General features: G+C 39.8%; 1 protein-coding gene across 12 annotated transcripts in view; it reads left to right on the forward strand.

Annotated features, from left to right (window-relative positions):
• TLN2 (talin 2) overlaps positions 1-21,578 on the forward strand; it is a 429,909-nt gene that overhangs the window by 255,098 nt on the left and 153,233 nt on the right. For 11 of the 12 annotated variants that reach the window (XM_034994419.1, XM_034994414.1, XM_034994422.1 and 8 more), the window contains 3 exons: positions 1,765-1,828; positions 2,865-2,969; positions 19,183-19,338. In XM_034994419.1, the coding sequence (XP_034850310.1) occupies positions 1,765-1,828; positions 2,865-2,969; positions 19,183-19,338 (325 nt within the window). Of the gene's footprint in view, positions 1-1,764; positions 1,829-2,864; positions 2,970-2,999; positions 3,418-19,182; positions 19,339-21,578 lie in introns of those variants that run through there. The other variant, XM_034994426.1, reaches the window with a different exon arrangement.

Consider the following 21,578-nt stretch of genomic DNA (forward strand, 5'->3'; position numbering starts at 1 on the left):
TATAAAATGATGATTTTGGACTCCTTTTATTCCTTTTGTGTTTGTTAGCTTTGTTACTTTGTGTTAATCAGTTTTCAGTAGGAGTTGGTGCCCTAGCCACCTGTTAAGGTGACCAATGATTATTTTAAAGGATCTTTATGGGATTTTTATATATCTGTGTTTTTACCCATTGTGGTCATCATTCTTCGGCACTCTAATTGCCCCATCACATGAAATTAACTATATGATCTGTAGGATTTGCTCGGAAATAATCCAGTGCAGGCGATGAGGTGAAGGAGTAGATGAGTCAGGAATGGCCGTGAATGGATGGTGGGTTCTTATATTGTTCGATCTTTTCCTTTGTGTAAGGTTTTAAAAATCATCCTGATTTTGGCCAATGGTTACCCCTTGATGTCAGTCCAATGTCATTTTGATAGATTCTTTGATCTCGGGCATAAGAAGCCCCAAGAACATTTAATACATTTCCTGCCCGAGAGTTAGAATCAGTCACTTCTCCAGGGATCCCTGATTCCTTTTAGTGGGAAATAGTATTTGGAGGCTACCTGACCGAGGCCCTGGCAGTGCCACCAGATGGTCCTTGCCCTTAGCTTCCTCAGTGGACACACTAAAAACTGTTTTCCAGAAAATGAAGGAATCAGACATTTAGATCAGTATCTCCAAATGAAAGACTACAGGGTTTTCATTTAACTTTTTTTTTTTTGCTTTATTTAAGTTTGGTTTCTAACACCTAACATAATTACTCATTTACTTTATCCTAATTATATATGACATCCTACTTCCATATAATGTAATAATGTAATTTTATAGTGTGTGTGTATTTATGTGTTTAGAGGGGAGAGGGTATAGCTTTAAAATAATGTTATCAATATTTAATATGTCTTCCATGGTTCCCTTTATCTTTAAAACATATCTCACTAGGGATGTATAGTCAAAAGACGGTTTTTCAAAGTTATTTGAAATCACTTTTCTTCCTGTGGTTATGCTATCAACTTGATACACTGTTAAGTTCATTTATTTCAGTTTGCTTTAGATTTTTAGGTGTTGAATTTTTCCCCTCTTTGTAATTTCAAGTGGTTCTAAAGTGGTAACTATAATACAAGGGCTATCCAGAGGTTTCATTTCCATCCTTGTTCCCTTTGCCGTTTCCCTTCTTCCCATAGAGAATCATTTTAATTAGTACTAGATGTATGTTTGTATTGTTTTAAAAATACATATATTTTTTAAAGATTTACTTATGTATTTTAGAGAGAGGCAGCGCACGTGTAAGAGTAGGGGGGTGGGCAGAGGGAGAGAGAGTCTTCAAGCAGACTCCCCACTGAGCACGGAGCCCAATGTGGGGCTGAATCTCGACCCATGAGATCATGACCTGAGCCGAAACCAAGAATCAGATGCTTAACTGACTGAGCCACCCTGGCACCCCTAAAAATATGTATTAACCATATAAAATGAAAAGCACTCTCCTCCCTTTATCACAAAGGATAGCATACTCTACACTCTTGCACCCTTTGCTCTGGCACTTTACAGTGTATCATGGAAATTCTTTCTTTTTTAACTTTGTTAGTTTGATCCTTTGTATCAGACTGGTTTTATATTTGTGTCCTATTTAAGTGTATTATGAGATGTGGCAGTCTGTTCTTAATTGTCCCATAAAATACTGGCAAGTTAGTGACTTCATGGAGTTGTACAAAAAAAGTCTCTTTTTTTTTTCCTTCTCATCATACAATAAATGGCTTATTATTATTTTTTTGTTGTTCTCTCTCTCAGTCTAAAGGAATTCCTGCCCAAAGAATACATCAAGCAGAGAGGAGCTGAAAAGAGGATATTTCAGGTATTGGAAATGTACAGAACTTTATTATTCTCCTCACTCCCTAGCCTCATCTATTAGCATGAGAGGGGCCTCTGCACATGATAGTTTAGTACCCCATACATGTACTCTGCTTATATAATAAATGATTAGTGACTCAAGAGTAAAGAAGCTGACAGTTCTACTTTGGGCAGATTTATTATCTTAATCCATACCTTCCTGCTAAAGGTTACTTAGTCCTTCTGAGAAAAATGTGCCTACATTTAATTTCAAAGGCATTATCTTGATAGTGTCGAAACAAGGTGATTTGCTCTTAAAATGCACTGAAGAAGCAGCTACAAGTAGCTTCTTTGTCCTGATACTTGTTTTTTGAAGCTTAGAATTTGGAAACTGGTGTCTTTTTAAAATTCAGGGTTTTTTCCATAAACGTCAGAGAGTTTTCTCTTCCAGGCAGACAGTAAGAAAAGCCCTATCATCAACTTGCCATAAAACAATCACTCCAGTGAATCCAAAATGTTAAAGTCTTCTTTGGTATTGAAATGTAAATATAAGTTGAAGTAGAAATTTCGTCTGTATAAAATGCACACAGTCTTGTTTCCAAAAGCACTCTGATGTGCAGGCATCTATATATTCTGCTCTTTGGAAAACCATATATTTTGGGTGGATGTTAGAATGATACCTCTCCTGGAGAACATTATTTTAGCTCTACTAAATGAGTCTACTCATTGGTTCTGAACCTTTGGGGATATGGAGTTCTTCCAAAAAGTCAATTACACTTTGGACCCTGGTCTGCCATGCTACATGGCATGAATTGTTGCCTGTAGGTGTAAAATCTGTAGGGAGTTTGGACTCCAGTTGCCATTAAGAAGCCCTGCATTCGAGCTTTCTCTGTGCTCTGATCCTCGGTCAGCTGGTACGTGGGTCACAGAGGGGTCTCCAACACAAACGTCAGTGATTGATCATTCATAGCAACTTTATGTGCCATACATTGTAACCACCTCTACCGAGTCCACGTGCTGACAGAGCTGCAATAACCAGCCCTTGCTGCTGTCACTTGTAGGAGCATAAGAACTGTGGAGAGATGAGCGAAATAGAAGCCAAGGTCAAGTATGTCAAACTCGCCCGATCCCTCCGGACGTATGGTGTGTCCTTTTTTCTGGTGAAGGTAAGTTGGGCAGGGCGTAGGGTGCAGAGGGGGTTTGCTGGCAAGCTGGCTTCATTGTCCCGACTCCCCTAGCATATGCAGAGGTAGCATCCGGCCAGTGGTCACCGGAGTCTAGCCCATGGGACAGACACGAAGTGTGTAAGCTGAAAGCCTGGCTGCCCGTGGGCCTCCAGTCACTCGTGTCTTGTCCTGGCACGGTCGCTGCTATAAAGTCACTGAAGGAGTACATTTATGTCTACTTGTCACTTCCCTCTGAAAATGTTTCACTTAAGATTACTAAGAGTGCCCTGGTCTAAGTGAAGGTTGTTGATAACTGCATATACCAAATTGAATGAATGTAGTAAATACGGTACTTACTTTGTATACTTCCAGGTGGGCTTTGGGATTTTCTGTGGCCTTCAGATCTGATTTCATGGGAATTGTTTGCCTTCCTACTAGGAGGAAAGAGGTGGGTCTTTGAAATTCAAGACTGAGGCCCTCGATGGGTGTGTTCCTAGGTGGACTGATTAGCGCTCTCATTGGCTTCTTTCCTTTGTACCTCCTGACCTCACATACTCTATTTTAGTCATCTCACTAATAGGTTTCATTGATTTCCACTTGTTTTGCTGTGACTCTTGGCTTCCTACCTCTTGACCTTGGCCCTGGAAGAAAACTCCACCATGTGAAGTTTCTCATGTTTTTTAAAGCAGAGGAGAGTGTTACCAACTGTGCTCAGCTGCCCCCAGGGACAGAAGTCCCAAGGCCAGAGTTGGGGTGCTTTAAGAAGCTTGCTTTCCTCACTGCTAAAGAGAACTAGAGGAGAAGAAAGTTACACTGTCCTCTTGGATGTTTGGGGGTAGAGATGTTTTTCTTGACTCTACTCATTGGAGAAAGCTGCTTCATTTGGGCTGAGGAGCAACAAAGATGTTACACTGAAGAAGGGGATACACTTCGTGCTGATGAGTTACTTAAACCAGACAGCTCTTGGTTTTACACCCGAAAATGCTGGGCCCTTGCAAATGATGAAAGCATAGGTGAATCACTTTGTTTTTCAGAAAATCATGTAGAAGTTGAATTTTTTCACATTTGGTGTGAGCTTTAAACTATCAGTGAATTTTTGAATGGGGCTGATGCCTAGGTACAAATGACTCCATTTCCCTGGAATGACTCTGCTGCCCTAGCTGAGGTGAGCCCATCTGAACTGTAGTCACCTGCTTTCATCACCCTAGCTCCCCCACCATCACCATAAGCAGATGGGGAGATCTGCTTGTTTTAGAAGTAAAAGCTGCTTTTCATTTATTATTCTGAAGAACAGTAGATGGCAGATGAGTTCCAATACCTCATAGGGACAACAATGAAACAAATTTTGAGCATGTCCAATGCTTTGGTCTCAGTTTCCATGCTTTCTTGAGTTTTTCTATAGTCCTTCATGTATGAAATTCATCTCATATTCATATTGTTTTCCATTACTACCATCACACTTGGATGTGCATATAGGTCAGTAAATTTAGGAAAATATGTAGCACACAGAAAACTACATGAAATTAGGAAGAACACTTGAACATAAAGGTCCAGAAAAAATAAAATGTTCTCCAAGGCTAATTTATGGCCTGAGAAAAATTTGTCTACGGCTAGTAGGATAATGCAAGGTAGAGCACAAATCTTCTGGTTATTGCAAGGTCTTGTAGATTTGATTAAATGAAAACTTCTTTTACAAAAGTATTTAAGGCAAAATAAGAAAGTAATGGAAATTTCCTTCCTTCCTCCCTCTCTCCTTTCCTTTCTCCTTTTCTTCTTTTCATGTCTTTATTTTTTTTTTTTTTAACTTACATGTCTTTGAAGAAGGACCAGGATCAACTTTCATATACATGTTAGGTATTCAGATTTTGGTTTTCTTTAGTTTTATTTTTTGTCACTTTATGAAAGTGAGCACACTGCCCACTTTAATTTTTTGCTCAGTGGTCATATTTATGTACATTTTATTTTAGAATTTGTGTTGATAGGGGTACCTGGCTGGCTCATTTGGTTGAGCATCTGACTCTTGACCTCAGCTTAGGTTGTGATCTCAGCTCCATGCTGGGCTAGAGCCTGCTTAGGATTCTCTGTCTCCCTCTCCCTCTGCCCCGCCCCCTCCACTCATGTACACACATGTTCGCTCTCTTAAAAATGAAAATTGATTGTGATAAATAGTTTGCATGACTGCAGTTTGCCCTATTTTCAAAGTAGTACAATGAGAATTCAGGAGTAATTTAATACTATGGATTAATGAACCTCGTAAATCAGATCAATAGGTCAAATAAGATGGTCTCATATACAGTGAATTATCTGGAAAAGAAAGAAAACAATTCCATTTACATAGTATCAAAAACAATAAATTACTTAGGAATAAATTTAACCAAGGAAGTAAGATCTATACACTAAAAACTTTAAGACACTGGTGAAAGAAATTAAAGACAATACAAATAAATGGAAAGATATCCCATGTTCATGGATTGGAAATGTTAATATTATTAAATAGTCCATTCACTTAGCATAATTTTCAGCCTACAGATCTCTGTACATGCTATAACAATATATAGTCATTTTAATTTTTATATTTATTTTTAAATTGAGTAAATTGGTCAAGTAAATGTATAAGACATATGTCAACATGAAATAACATTTGCGTGTATAGATAAGCACAACCATTTAGAATATATGATGAAAAGAGATCCTATACGGAATAGCAGACACACACAAAAATTGTATGGCTAAGGGATAGTAAGATTTTTGAAGGTATAAATAACAGATTTCTCTAGAACCCCAACCTAAAAATACCATTAAGTTGTGAAGGAGTTTCATTGGCATCATTTAGGAATTTAAAAGTGAGTGATTCTAAAAAAAAAAAAAAAAAAAAGTGAGTGATTCTAGCTTCTCATTCAGTACTTATATAGGCTATTAGAAATTTAAGTCAATGAAATTATAACTTATGAAACATTTAGATATTGATGTTGAACACACTTAATCATACCACATAGCCTTAGGATTAATCATAGATATTCTTAGAGTAGTTAGATATATTTACAGGTGCTTCTATCATATTTTCTTCTATATCCATGAACTTGTTGACCTTATATTCAGAGCATTATACTTTGTTGTTAAAAAAAAAAGTGCTTGGGTATTGGAGTCAGGAAGATTGGCCTGGCATCCAGGATGGCAACATACCCCTATGTGGGAAACAGCAGAAATTCGTATGACTTTCAGAGACATCCATAGCCTCCCTCAGCTTCAGTTTCTTCATCTGAAAATTTGGAGTGATAATGCCTTACAGAGCTCTAGTGAAGATTAGGTGAGATAATATATGTAAAGAAATGTAATGCCTGGGGGGCGCCTGGGTGGCTCAGTCAATTAACCTGCCTTCCGCTCAGGTCGTGATCTCAGAGTCCTGGGATTGAGCCCCGCATCGGGTTCCCTGCTCACAGGAAACCTGCTTCTCCCTCTCTTCCCTGCTTGTGCTCTCAATTGCTCTCTCTCTCTCTCTGTCTCTCTCAAATAAATAAAATCTTAAAAAAATATGTAGTGCCTGGAAAGTAAGAATATTTGATAAATTTTAGATTATCCCTAAACCCTTCCCACATCTCTGTAATCCCTGGCAACTGAGTCTTCCAACTTGTAATTGGCTTTTATCACCCATGATGTACATACAGCAGGAGTTGGCAAACTTCTCTAGTAAGGTGTCAAATGGTATCTTAGGCTTTGCAGGCCATACTGTTCATCTCTGCCCAAGTGGCCTGAAAGCAACCATAGGCAATACGTAAATGAATGAGCATGGTTAGGTTCCTGTAGAGCTTTATTTATGGGCTCTGAAATTTCAATTTCAGATAATTTTCACGTGTCACATAGTATTATTCCTCTTGTGGATTTCTTTTTTCCCCCAACTGCTTAAAAATGGAATATTCACTCTTAGCTCTCAGGCCATAAAAAAGCAGGCAAAAAGCTGGGGTTATAGCACTGGCTGTAGTTTGCTGACTCTGATGTAGAGAATGTCTATAAGCCATTTAATGAATACACAGGGAACAGCTTTATGTGGCAGTATTTTCAGTGGCTAAGAACATAAGCTTTGAAAAGAAACACCTAGATTTGAATTCTGGTTTGCCACTTAGTTTTACCTTAGATAAGTTACTTTACCTTCTAGAAGTCTATGCATGTTGGCTCACCTGTAAAATTGTGCCTTTTTATGAGGTTTAAATTAGATAATAGAGAAAAGGGGACTGTGGCATGTAAGACCTTAATGAATGGAAGCTGTAAATGTCCACAGTCTTCCTCTTATATTGGCTTCTTTTGCGTTTTATCTTGATACACTAATCAAAACCCCCTAAGCAATGGTAAGCCATTTCCCATGACCTGCAAAGGATCTTGTTTCATTCCAGGAAATTCTTTTTTTTTTAAAGATTTTATTTATTTGTTAACAGAGAGAGACCGCAAGAGAGGGAACACAAGCAGGGAGAGTGGGAGAGGGAGAAGCAGGCTTCCTGCGGAGCAGGGAGCCCGATGTGGGGCTCGATCCCAGGACCCCGGGATCATGACCTGAGCTGAAGGCAGACGCTTAACCATCTGAGCCACCCAGGCGCCCCCATGCCTCCCTTTCTTTCTTTCTTTTTTTTTTTTAAAGATTTTATTTATTTATTTGACAGGGAGAGACACAGCGAGAGAGGGAACACAGGCAGGGGGAGTGAAAGACAGAGAAGCAGGCCTCCCGCTGGGCGCAGGGAGCCCGATGCGGGGCTCGACCCCAGGATCCTGGGATCATGACCCAAACCAAAGGCAGACGCTTAACGACTGAGCCACCCAGGCGCCCTCATTCCAGGAAATTCTTGTGTAAACCTTCTTTCTCATTTATAAATTTGTCTTTTAACTCTCCCTGTAACCACAGCCAGAGCCCTGAGGTGTGAGAAGCCTGGGGAGCTGACCCTCTTCTCTTAATTATAAAAGCATCACCGGGGGGCATTTGGAGCCTCTCAGAATTGTGAGTTAAGTTGAATAGATGACCAGTTGTTAGAGAAAAATGGCTAATGAACAGGATCTTTAACACCGTTTTGCTTTTTTTTTTTTTTTAAGTTTTATTTACTTAAGCAATCTCTACACCCAGCATGGGGCTTGAACTCACGACCCCCAGATCAAGAGCCACATGCTCCTGCGAGTGAGCCAGCCGGGTGCCCCCGACACCATCTTGCTCTTCAGCAGCCATCCCTTTCTGCCATGCCCCTAAAAGAAATAAGCGTACTGATAATACAGCAGAGCACACAAGCCCGCACTTTGGGACCAAGCCAGGGTAGAATTGTAGTGAGCACAGCTGGATCGCAGGCTTAGGCCACATCGAAGTTAGGGGCCTAGAGCCAGAGCCTGCCAAAGCATAGTGCACTTGCATCCCTTCACTCACTCACTCACTTCTAAATCTCCCATGCAGCACACAGGTGATTAAGAATCAGCTAGTCTCCACACCAGTGAGAAGAGCTGGAAGAAGAGCAGGCTTGACCACAGCCAGCCACCAGTTTTTTTGTTTTTTATATTTATTTATTTAAATTCCATTAGCCAACATATAGTATATCCTTAGTTTTTGATGTGGCGTTTGGTGATTCATTAGTTGCATTTAACACCCAGTGCTCATCACATCACGTGCCCTCCTTAATGCCCATCACCCGGCTACCCCATCCCCATACCCCCTTCACCTTCTGCAGCCCTCAGTTTGCTTCCCAGAGTCAAGAGTCTGTCATGGTTTTGTTTTTTTTTAAAGATTTTATTTATTATTTGACAGAGAGAATGAGAGAGAGAGAGCACATGAGAGGGGGGAGGGTCGGAGGGAGAAGCAGACTCCCTGCCGAGCAGGGAGCCCGATGCGGGACTCGATCGCGGGACTCGATCCCGGGGCTCCAGGATCATGACCTGAGCCGAAGGCAGTCGCTCAACCGACTGAGCCACCCAGGCGCCCGAGTCTGTCATGGTTTGAAGCCAGAGTAATGGCTGAGATGTGCTTGAAAGGAGGGGCGGGGCTTGTTAATGAACCCTGCCTCCTCTTGGTAGAATGCATTCATTCTCTGGCCTCTAAGTTATGCAAGCTCAAGACATCTTCCAAACAAAACCAACCTAATGAGGACCACCTAGAGAGAAATTTCTACAGAACAGCGGCAGCTACAATGTCTGTGTGTGTGTCTGTGCTTGAGAGACAGGACTTCACGGGGCCTGCCTCGCCTGCTTGCTTCACTCGTGTCTGTTGCTGAAGTCGGCAAGGCTGGGTGTAGGGTGGACTGAGATGTGTGGGATAAGGGGAGAAGGAGGAAGCCTCTCCCAACATGCAGGCCCTACCGCTGTGGGTCTAAGGCAGGTCTTCATGGGGAAGAACCAGGGTGGCTAGCCCTGAGCTGAGCCTTTCGCTCTTTTAACTTTCTCCAGCTGCTCTGCATTTTGGGGATAGGCCCTGAAATCATTTGATCCCCTTGACAGTGGTCTCTGTTGCTAGGTTTCAGCATATTCTGCGTTTCTTCTGTCCCCCATCCCTAATCCTGATCTTCCGATGGAATGCCCACTGTAAATTGTTAGCATGTTCCCCGTGACTCCCTCACCTGTGTCCAGAATGAGCTCAGCAAGAGCCAGGGCAGTCCGTCATAATTCAGTGTTCCCTCACCCCAAAGCCCCTCGCCCGCTGGGAGGTGCAGATGGAAAAGGCTGAAGGCAACAGCTGCAAACCATATTTTATTTCAGATCCCCTTCCGGGTGCCAGCAGCTGGGCTCGTGCCAAGCCTGGGTGGCTAATGGCCTAGAACCTCTTCGCCTAAAGGTCTGTGTGGCTCCTGAAGACAGGTTGGACTACCTGGCACTGTCCAGCCGGCATCGATTTCACCCCTTGCGGAACCGGCCTCTCTTTACAAAGAATCTGTCTCTTCTCAGTGGTTTCTTTAAGGCCTGGGAGGTTCTTCCACTGCCATATTCCCCTTGTCAGACGCCCACGCAGATTCCCGATCCTGTTCTCTCCTCCTCCTGGGAGGGAGCTGGAGGTGTGCCCTGACCTTCACCGTCAGATGGCTTATGAATTGCCCATGGGGGCCAGTGGCGATTTCTGTGTTCTCTGACTGCTTTCCCCAGAGTAGGGTACACGGTGGGAGACAGTCTGCTTTTGAAGTCAGAGACGTTTTCGAGCTGCTCAGATTTGTGTTCCAGTCATGGCTTTACCGCTCACTACTGTTTGCCTTGGATGAGTTGCTGGTCTCTCCATTTGCAGAATGATACCAACATTTGAGGGATGCTCTGAAAATTAGTAGGTGATATTTATTAAGTACTTAGCACATTTGTGTTATTTTAAAATTGCCTATCCCCTTGTATACGTTCATATTTGTGTGTGCTAATTTGTATGTATTCCTCTGAGAATAATGATTTAGGCATTGTAGGTTTCAACAAATATTTGGGAAGATTTTTTTTCCTGATAACAATAGGAATAGTTTTGTTGTTGTTCTTGTTGTTGTTTTTTGTAGAGAAGGAGAGAAAGAGAAAAAAGGGGAGGGGGCAGAGGGAGAGGGAGAGATAGAATCTTAAGCAGGTTCCACACCCAGCACAGAGCCTGACTCGGGGTTCAATCTCACAACCATGAGATCATGACCGAAACCAAGAATTGGATGCTTTAACTGACTGAGCCACCCAGGCACAGCAGAAATAGATTTTTTAAGTGAAATTTGGGGAATAAGGAAAAGCACAAGAAAATAATACAAATCACTTGAGATGATCATTATCACCATTTTATCATGTAATGAAACTTTTATTTTTAAAAATTTGTTTTGAATTTTATTTAAAAATTTTATTTTTAAAGTTTTATTTCATGTAGGGTTAAGCTATACAGATGGTTTTTATTTTATGCTACATTGCAAATTTTTTTGCCGTGAATCCAATTGTTTTCCAATCATAGGGTTTTTAATGGTTCTAGAAAGTCTGTTACTTGGGTATACCCTAATTTACTTAAGAACTCCCCTGTCCTTGAAAATTTTGGTTGTTTCCAGTTTTTCACTATGACAAACTGTAGTTACACATAATCTTCTCACACATTTAGAACTTCTTTTTGAGTAACTTTTTTTTTATTAAAATTCAATTAGCCAACATATAGTACATCATTAGTTTCAGATGTAGTGTTCAGTAATTCATCAGTTGCATATAAACACCCAGTGCTCATCACTTCATGTGCCCTCCTTAATGCCCATTTGAATAACTTTCTAAAAACAAGCTGTGTCAAAAGGGGGAACATTTTTATTGTTTTTATTTTCATTTTTTTTAAAGATTTTATTTACTTATTTGAGAGAGAGGGAGAGCACAGAGAGAGAGGGAGAGGGAGAAGCAGACTCCCTGCTGAGCAGAGAGCCCGATGTGAAACATGATCCAGGACCCTGGGATCACGACCTGAGCCGAAGGCAGACGCTTAACCGACTGAGCTGCCCAGGCACCCAAAAGGGGAGACATTTTTATAGCTTTGGATCAATATTGATGCATTTTCTTCCATAAAGGTTTTGCCACATTAAATTCCCATCCATAGTGATCCTCTTTCATACCTTCTTCAATTCTGAGTATTAATTAAGAAAAACTCTCCATTTTATTAAGTGAAAATCTAGTTGCTTGCTTTTTACTTGTTGTTTTTTCCTTCTTGTTTTAATTTTTTTTCCTTAAGTTTTTATTTTAATCACCTGGTGTTAATCACAATAAGGGCATTCCTTCATCCTCATCACCTATTTTCACCTGTCCTCCCACCCATCTCCCCTCTGGTAACCATCAATTTGTTCTCTATAGTTAAAAGTCTGTTTCTTGGTTTGTCTCTTTTTTCCCCCGTTTTGCCCATTTGTTTTGTTTCTTAAATTCCACATAGGAGTGAAATCATATGGTATTTGTCTTTCTCTGACAGACTTATTTCACTTAACATAATACTCTCTAGTTCCATCCTGCAAATGGCAAGATTTTGTTGCTTTTTATGGCTGAAAAATATTCCATTTGTGTGTGTGTATATACATATATATATATATATGTATATACACAACATCCTCTTTTTTTTTTTTTTTAAGATTTTATTTTATTTATTTGAGAGAGAGACTGAGATAGAGAGAGCATGAGAGGGGGGAGGGTCAGAGGCAGAGGGAGAAGCAGACTCCCTGCTGAGCAGGGAGCCCAATGTGGGACTCGATTCCGGGACTCCAGGATCATGACCTGAGCCGAAGGCAGTCGCTTAACCAACTGAGCCACCCAGGCGCCCCACACGACATCCTCTTTATCCATTCATCAGTTGATGGACACTTGGGCTGTTGCCATATCTAGGCTTTGGAAATAATGCTGCTATAAATGTAGGTGTATATGTAGCCTTTTGAATTAGTGTTTTTGTATTCTTTGGGTAAATACCCAGTAGTGCAATTGCTGGATCTTAGGGTAGTTCTATTTTTAAATTTTTGAGGAATCTCCATACTGTTTTCCACAGTGGCTTCACCAATTTTGCATTCCCAGCAACAGTGCAAGAGGGTTATTTTTTCTCCACATCCTTGCCAGCACCTGTTGTTTCTTGTGTTTTTGATTTTAACCATTCTGACTGGTGATATTTTCATTGTAGTTTTGATTTGCTTTGGTTGATGAGCATCTTTTCATGTGTCTGTTGGCCATCTGTATGTCTTCTTTGGAGAACTCTCTGTTCATGTCTTCTGCCCATTTTTTAACTGGATTATTTGTTTTTTGGTTGTTGAGTTTTATAAGTTCTTTTTATATTTTGGATGCTAACCCTTTATCAGATATGTCACTTGCACATATCTTCACCCATTCCATGGATTGTCTTTTAGTTTTGTTGATTGTTTCCTTTGCTGTGCAGAAGCTTTTTATTTTGCTGTAGTCCCAGTAGTTTATTGTTGCTTTTGTTTCCCTTGCCTCAGGGGAATATCTAGAAAAAAGTTAACTACGGCCAATGTCAGAGAAATTATTGCCTGTGCTGTCTTCTAGAATTTTTATGGTTTAAGGTCTCACATTTAGGTCTTTAATCCATTGTGAATTGATTTTTGTGTATGTGTAAGAAAGTGGTCTAGTTTCATTCTTTGGCATGTTGCTACCCAGTTTTCCCAACACCATTTATTGAAGAGACTGTGTTTTTCCCATTGGATATTCTTTCCTGCTTTGTTGAAGATTAGTTGACCATATAATTGTGGGCTTATTTCTGGATTTTCTGTTCTATTCCATTGATTTATGTGTCTGTTTTTATGCCAGTACCATACTGTTTTAGTTACTACAGCTTTGTAATATAACTTGAAGTTCAGAATTGTGATTCTTCCAGCTTAGCTTTGCTTTGGGTATTTGGGGTGTTGTGTGGTTCCATACAAATTTTAGGATTATTTGTTCTAGCTCTAAAAAATCCTGTTGGTATTTTGGTAGGGATTGCATTGAATGTATAGACAGCTTTGGGTAGTATAGACATTTTAACAATATCTCTTCTTCCAACCCATGAGCATGGAATGTCTTTCCATTTCTTTGTGTCTTCAATTTCTTTCATCAGTGTTTTACAGTTTTCAGAATATAGGTCTTTCACCTCTTTGGTTAGGTTTATTCCTAGGTATTTTATTATTTTTGGTGCAACTGTAAATGAGATTGTTCTCTTAATTTCTCTTTTACTGCTTCATTATTGGTATAGAGAAATGCAATGGATTTCTGTACATTGAATTTATCAGTTCTAGCAGTTTTTGCCTGAGTCTTTCAGGTTTTCGATGACAGATGACAAGAGTATCATGTCATCTGCAAATAGTGAAAGTTTTACTTCTTCCTTACCAGTTTAGGTGCTTTTTATTTCCTTTTGTTGTCTGATTGCTGTGGCTAGTACTGGCTAGGACTTCTAGTACATGTTGAATAAAAGTGATGAGGGTGGACATCCTTGTCTTGTTCCTGACCCTAGGGGAAAGTCTTTTATTTTTTTCCCACTGAGGATGACATTAGCTGTGGGCTTTTCATCTATGGCCTTTATTATACTGAGATATGTTCCCTCTGAACCTATTTTGATGAGGGTTCTTATCATGAATGGATGTCGTATTTTATCACATGCTTTTTCTGCATCTGATGAAATGATCATGTGGTTCTTAACCTTTCTTTATTGACATGATGTATCATGTTAATTGATTTGCGATTACTGAACCACTCCTTGCAGCCCAGGAATAAATTCCACTTGATGTCAGGGAATTTTTGTAATGTATTGTTGGTTTTGGTTTGCTAACATTTTGTTGAGGATTTTTTGCGTCAGTGTTCATCAGAGATATATGTGATTTCTCCTTTCTCATTTGTGATTTTATTTATTTGGGTCCTTTCTCCATTATTTCTTGGTAAATCTGGCTAGCGGTTTATCAATTTTATTGATTTTTTTCAAAGAACCAGCTCCCGGTTTCATTGATTTGTTCTAGTTTTTGTTTCTATATCATTTATTTCTGCTTTAATCTTTGTTATTTCCTTCCTTCTGCTGGTTTTAGGGTTTGTTTCTTTTTCTAGCTCCTTCAGGTGGAAGGGTTAGGCTATTTGAGACTTTTCTTGCTTCTTAAGATACTCCCGTATGCTTCCCTCTTAGAACCACTTTTGCTGCATACCAGAGATTTTGAACCATTGTGTTTTCATTTTCATTTGCTTCCATGTACATTTGTATTTCTTCTTTAATTTCCTGGCTGATCTATTCATTGTTTACTAGTATGTTCTTTAATCTCCATGTATTTGTGGTCTTTCCAGAGTTTTTCTTGTGGTTGACTCTAAGTTTCCCAGCATGGTGGCCAGAAAAGATGCATGGTTTGACTTCGATCTTCTTGAACTTGTTGAGACGTGTTCTGTGGCCAAATATGTGCCCTATTCTGGAGAATGTTCCGTGTACCCTTGAAAAGAATGTGTATTCTTCTGTTTTAGGATGGAATATTATGAATTTATCTGTTAAATCCATCTGGCCCAGTGGGTTGTTCAAAGCCATTGTTTCCTTGTTGATTTTCTGGTTAGGTGATGTGTCCACTGATGTAAATGGGGTGTTAAAGTCTCCTACTGTTATTATCAATTAGTTCCTTTATGTTTGTTATTAACTGTTTTGTGTATTTGGGTGCTCCTATGTCGGTTGCATAAATATTTATAGTTGTTATATCTTTTTTTTTTTAAAGATTTTATTTATTTGACAGAGAGAAGGATAGCAAGAGCAGGAACACAAGCAGGGAAAGTAGGGGAGGGAGAAGCAGGCTTCCCGCTGAGCAGGGAGCCCTACGTGGGGCTCGATCCAAGGACCCTGGGATCATGACCTGAGCCGAAGGCAGACACTTAACAACTGAGCCACCCAGGAGCCCCTGTTAGATCTTCTTGTTGGATTGGTCCCCATATTATTATGCAGTCTCCTTCTTTGTCTCTTTTAACAGCCTTTGTTTTAAAGTCTATTTTGTCTGATATAAGTATTGGTACTCTGGCTTTCTTTTGACATCCATTTGCATGGTAAATGATTCTTCATCCTCTCTTTCAATCTGCAAGTGTCTTGAGGTCTAAAAGGAGTCTCTTGTAGGCAGCATATAGATGTCTATTGTTTTTTTTATTCATTCTGTCACCCCATGTCTTTGGATTGGAGCATTTAGTCCATTTTCACCCAAGGTAATTCTTAATAGGTTTGTATTTATTACCATTTTATCACTTGTTTTGGGGTTGTTTCTGAAGATTTTCTCTGATCCTTTCTTATCTTTAATTCTTTGCTGCTTTTCTTTTCTTTGGTGATACATTTGAATTTCTTTCTCTTTATTCTTTGCATATTTATTAGTGGTTTTTGATTTGTGGTTACCATTAGATTTGTATAAAACCTCTTCTGCATATAGCAGTCTATATTAAATTAATGGTCATTTAAGTTTGAACCCATTCTTTACTCTTCTCCTTCCCACGTTTTAGGTATATGGTGTCCTACTTCACATACTTTTATTTTGTAAGTTCCTTGACTGATTTTTTACAGAAATACTCATTTTTAATGCTTTTGTGTTTCCTGCCTTCATACTATCATTTTTGGTCTTTCATTTCCACTCAAAGAATCCTTTTTAATATTTCTTGCAGGGCTAATTTAGTGATCATGAACTCCTTTATTTTTTGTTGGTCTGTGAAGCTCTTTATTCTCCTTCTATTCTGAATGATAATCTTGCTGGATAGAGCATTCTTGGCTGTAGGTTTTTTCTACTCAGCACTTTGACTATATCATGTCACTCCTTTCTGGCTTGGAAAGTTTCTGCTGAAAAATCTGCAGGTTTCCTTTGTATGTAACCCTCTTCTTTTGTCTTGCTGCTTTTAATATTTTTTTCTTTATTGGTGTATTTTGCCATTTTAATTATAACACGTCTTGGTGTGGATTTGCTTTTGTTGATTTTGTTGGGGGTTTTCTGTTCCTCCTGGATCTGTGTATCTGTGTCCTTCCCCCAAGAGTAGGGAAGTTTTCAGCTATTATTTCTTCAAATAAATTCTCTGCCCTCTTTCCTATTTTTCTGGGACTCCTGTAATATGAATGTTATTATGTTTGATAGAGTCACTGAGTTCCCTAAGTCTGTTCTCATTTTGCATAATTATTTTTCCTGTCTTTTGTTCAGTTCAATTACTTTCCATTACTCTGTCTTCTAGGTCATTAATTCATTCCTCTGCTTCTTCCAGCCTGCTATTCATTCCATCAAGCTTATTCTCATTTTGTTTATTGAGCCCTTGATCTCTGCTATATTAGTCCTCATCTCTGTGTTAATGATCTTACTGATATTGTCCACTCTTTTCTCATGTCCACTGAGTATCTTTATGCTCATTGCTTTAAATTCTCTGGCTATGGACTTGTCCTCTTCTTTCATTTGGGACAAATTGTTCTGTCTTCTCATTTTATCTGTCTCTGGGTGTTAGGAATGTCAGCTGTGTCTCCTATTCTTGAGGGTAATGGCTTTATGAAGAAGAGGTCCTGTAGTGCTGTGCATTATAGTGTCCTCTGTTCCCTAGGGCCTGGTGCTTCCAAGAGTGTCTCCAATGTGTGCTGTGTGCACTCTGCGGTTGGGTCCTGGCCACTTTATCCTACAGGCCAGTAGTCTGCAGAGGCTGTCTGCTGGTTGTGGGCAGTTTTTGGTCCTTCGCATGAGTGTGGCATGTTTTAACTAGGTGTGCTCTAATTTGCTTGTTAAATGACACCTGTTGGGGCGCCTGGGTGGCTCAGTCGTTAAGCATCTGCCTTCGGCTCGGGTCGTGATCCCAGGGTCCTGGGTTTGAGCTCCGCATCAGGCTCCCTGCTCAGCGGGAGGCTTGCTTCTCCCTCTCCCACTCCCCCTGCTTGTGTTTCCTCTCTCGCTGTGTCTCTCTCTGTCAAATAAATAAATAAGATCTTTAAAAAAATTTTTTTAAAAAATGACAGCTGTCACCACCACCACCAGAACCAAGGCCCTGCAAAACTCCCGGGTCGGGAGATGTGGTATGGTTAGGGGTTTGCATCTGTCTTCTGGGGGCAAGGGACCTACTCTGCTGGGTCCGAAGCAAGTGTTACTAGGAAGGCTGGTTCCACCAATGTGTGGGGCGTGTGGGGGGGAGGGAGCTGGGCTTGCTGTAAGCAAGTTAGGTAGCAAGTGTTGATGCTACACTGTTCCCACAGGTGGCACTGTGCTTATGCTGAGCGTCATGGGAGGGAAATGGTATCAGCCAGCTCTTTTATTTCCATAGGCATCTCTTGATGAACACTGACTCTCTGGGATGTGCTCTGAGATGAGCAGCTAACTTCCCCACTGTGTACCCCAGCTATTTCCATGCTGTATGTCCATGTCCTTTTTGCCATGCCTTCCCTCCAAGATCAGCCCCAGTGCCCTTGAGACTCTTCCATCCACTCCCATTGACCTTTCAAGCTCCAGGCTTTAAGCTCCACTGGTTACAAGAACTCATGAAATTTGGCCCCTTTCTCTTTCCAAGGCAATTGCTATGGGGATTCTTTTTCCCCATGTGGTCCCCTGTGTGCTAGTCTGTCTCTAACCCTTCTCTGCAGTCACCCCTCCCTCCCTAGCACAGTGACCATCATCTGTTTCTCTCCCAACCTGCATCTCCACGCCTCCTACCTTCTTTTTTTGTGGCCTCTTCTCTACCTTTAGTTGTGGAGTTTGTTCTGCCAGTCTTCAAGTGAATTTTGGGGGTATTTATGATGATCTGATAGTTATCTACTTCTATTTGTGGGATGAGGCAAGCCTAGGGTCCTCCTACTCCACTGCTATCTTCTTGCTCCCCCTCAAATGAAAGTCTGCTTCATTATTGTAAACACATTTTCTGTTTGTGTTCTTTGCCAGTTACTTTTGTCGATCTATGGTAAACTTCCACACATACAGTATATAAAGTCACTATCGTAATTGTTTTAAGTATTTATCCCTAGTCATTTGCTTAATTTTGTTTACAGTGAGGTTTCTTTCTTTTTCTCCTATTTTCCCTGTTTTTCAGATGTATCAAAGTCTATATATTTGTAGTTAAAGATGTTGATCTTTCCCTTTATAAATTTTCTTTATTTTGGTGTTTGTGCTTAAAAGTCATTTCCCTCCCAGGAATCACAAAAATATCCACCTATAAATTCTTTGTAAGTTATTAATCTCTCTTAAATTTGTTTTGGCATGAGTGTGAGGTAGGGATCCATTATTTTAATAGGCATGATTACTATTAAATTATTAAAGCTAATCATAAAAGGCTTTTTCAGAGTCAGTAGATATACATAAAAATACCAAAACAATTCAAATGGAAATATATTTGGGAGATTTTTTTAAAAAGGTCTGTGTGTCTTTTATTGAGAAGATTCTACTGTGGCAGAGTTTTAGTTAATTCTAAATAGCTAACATGCCATATTTAAATTTGCACATTAAACTTTTTTTGTTATTCATTGAGTTGGCTACTGGAAGTGATAATATTTGAATTCACCTTAATTTCTATTTCTCTGGATCACAGTCCATTTTTGGAGCAACATGCCCTCCTAAACAGCATCTCTTTTCAGGAATCGTGACTTTGTGGATCTTTCCAGTCTTCTGATGTCCCTGTTTTAGCTTCCATGTCTTTAGTTTAGTGAGTCATTCACCTAGTCCCAAAACCCTGGTTTTCCAGTAGTCCTACCTATTTTGAAACATAGTATATGTAGATGACCTCCGGTAAGACATCATGAGATCTCTGATGACTTGGCAAAATCAGATGTATTCAGAAGAAGAGCACTAACCCTCGGTATTTCCTGTTTTAGGAAAAGATGAAAGGCAAGAACAAGCTGGTGCCTCGCCTGCTGGGCATCACCAAGGACTCAGTGATGCGTGTGGATGAGAAGACCAAGGAAGTGCTGCAGGAGTGGCCACTTACCACGGTTAAGCGCTGGGCAGCCTCACCCAAAAGCTTCACCCTGGTACGGACTGGCAATGGGGAGGACCAATACGGCCTTGGGCAATACTGTGCGGTGGGAGAGAGAATACAAGCCCGATGGGTTTCCCTGGCCTTAGAGAGCAGTGTGCAGAGGGACAGATAGTGGGAGTCCACAGAGGGTGGGGACTGGTCCAGTCTTCTATGTTCCTGATGCTGTCCCTAGCATGCCCTAGAAGGAAACTTGCTAATGCTCAGAGGCTGATCAAATCCTCCCTCTTCATCTCTGCTTGTTTTAGAAGTTCCTAAGGATTGTGACATCTTGCTGAAGTGTGTTATCCCAGCCTGCCTAGAAACAGCATACTATACAGAGGAAATGGCATAGACTTTAGGGTAGTATTCTCCGCTGGTCATCTCCCATTTCTGAGAGAGTTCTCTCTCCTCTCTGAGCCTTAATGTCATTAGCTTTAACATGGGAATCATAATACCTATTTCACAGAGGTGTTAAGATCAAACAAGGTGATGATGATAAAATTCTCAGTGTGAAGTACATGGAAAGTAGGGAGAATGTAGTCATCCCAGGCCTTCAGACCTCTGAATTCTTCCTCCCAACCTTAATAGTTGCTCTTAGCAGATTATAATTGTGTTATTATCTTAATTATAGCTGCATTGACACACAAGAATTGATAGCATTGTTATTTTGTAGGGCAAGTTGAGCAACAAGAGAAATCAATGCTGAAAGTTATCCATCTCCTAGCACTCCTGAAGTGTACTATTCTCCAGGTCTAGTGAATACTTGAAATTTCAGCTTGTATCTAGGTAAGGTCTCATAATAGGGCATCAGAAAAAAAGGTATAAGGAAGGGGTTTTGGAGGGAGTATTTAGTTATCTAGTTTGATCATTGGTGGATAGACTCTTGCCAGTGGGAAGGAATCATCAGGAAATATACCTTCTTCCCTCCTGTAGTCAGTAAGAGCTCTACCTGCATGGCCCTTAAGAAGGGGTGTTCATACTTAGAGAACTGTGTTCTCCTCTTCCATGGTAGGAAGTTGTAGATAACTTGTAAAAGAGAAAAATCAAATCAATATAAACATGTTATTTAGAAATACTAGAAGAAACTGTGAAAGGGTTCAAAGTAGTTGCCTTTGGGGATAGGAGGGATAGAAAGTAAAGATAGTAATGGCTTGGGCAGGGGCCTGCTGTGTTTTTTTATGTACCTTTTAGTGCTATTGGTCTTTGAAAACTAGGTCCAAGTCCCATTTTGTTGAAAACAAAGTTATTTTAAAGATAAACAAGAAATAGTTATGAGTCGCAGTAACTACATCAAGCACAAGAGAGAATGAATATCAATGTTTATTTAAGTTGGATTAAAGTTTGTAACACGTCTTATTTCTTTCCACTCTGAGCCTGAATTTAATTTCCAAGTGTTTGGAGATTCTCCTGTTGTCTTCCTATTATTCATTTTTAGTTCAGTTCTGTTACGGTTAAAGGACATACTCTGCATAATTTCAAGTCTTAGAATTTTAAGATTTGTTTATGTTACAGGATATGGTCATTCTAGGAGAATGTTTGATGAGTACTTAACAAGGGTGTTAGGTAAATGTCGGATCCTGTTAGTTGATGTTGTTCCAGTCATCTCTATCTCAACAACAGTTGTGGATTTTTCTGTTTTTCCTTTCAGTTTTTACTGCATGTATTCTGAAGCTGTGTTTGGGGCTTACATGTACATTTAAGATCCCTCTGTCATCTTCATGGAGAAATTGTTTTACCATTTAGTTGTTTTGTTCCTCGTAAATCTGTTTGCTCTGAAATCTGCTTAATCTTAATAAAACCACTCATGATTTTTCAAATTAATGTTTGCATGATATATTTTTCCATCCTTTTACTTTCAACCTACCTATATTATATTTGAGACAAGTTTCTTACAGAGTACATAAAGTCGGGTTATGCTTTCTTAAAAATCTACTTGGTCAGTCTCTTTTAATTGGCCTATTTAGACCATTTATATTTCAATCTTGATATGTTAGGGCTTAAGTCTGCCATTTTATAATATTTTTCTGTTTATCCCCTCCATTTCTTTTTCCTCTGTTTTTCTTGCCTTCTTTTGGGTTACCTTTTAGAGTTCCATTTTGATTTATTTATAATGTTTTCGAGCATATCTCTTTGCTCAGTATTCTTAGTGATCTAGATATTACCAGATATGTAAGAAATTAATTATAACCCACAGGTGTGGATGTTTACCACTTCAAGAGAAGCTTAGAAGCTTCTATTTAGGACTCTTTACAC

The sequence above is a fragment of the Mirounga leonina genome, unplaced genomic scaffold (genome assembly GCF_011800145.1).
Source record: "Mirounga leonina isolate KUSES-001 unplaced genomic scaffold, KU_Mleo_1.0 Mir_91, whole genome shotgun sequence".
Lineage (NCBI taxonomy): Eukaryota > Metazoa > Chordata > Mammalia > Carnivora > Phocidae > Mirounga > Mirounga leonina.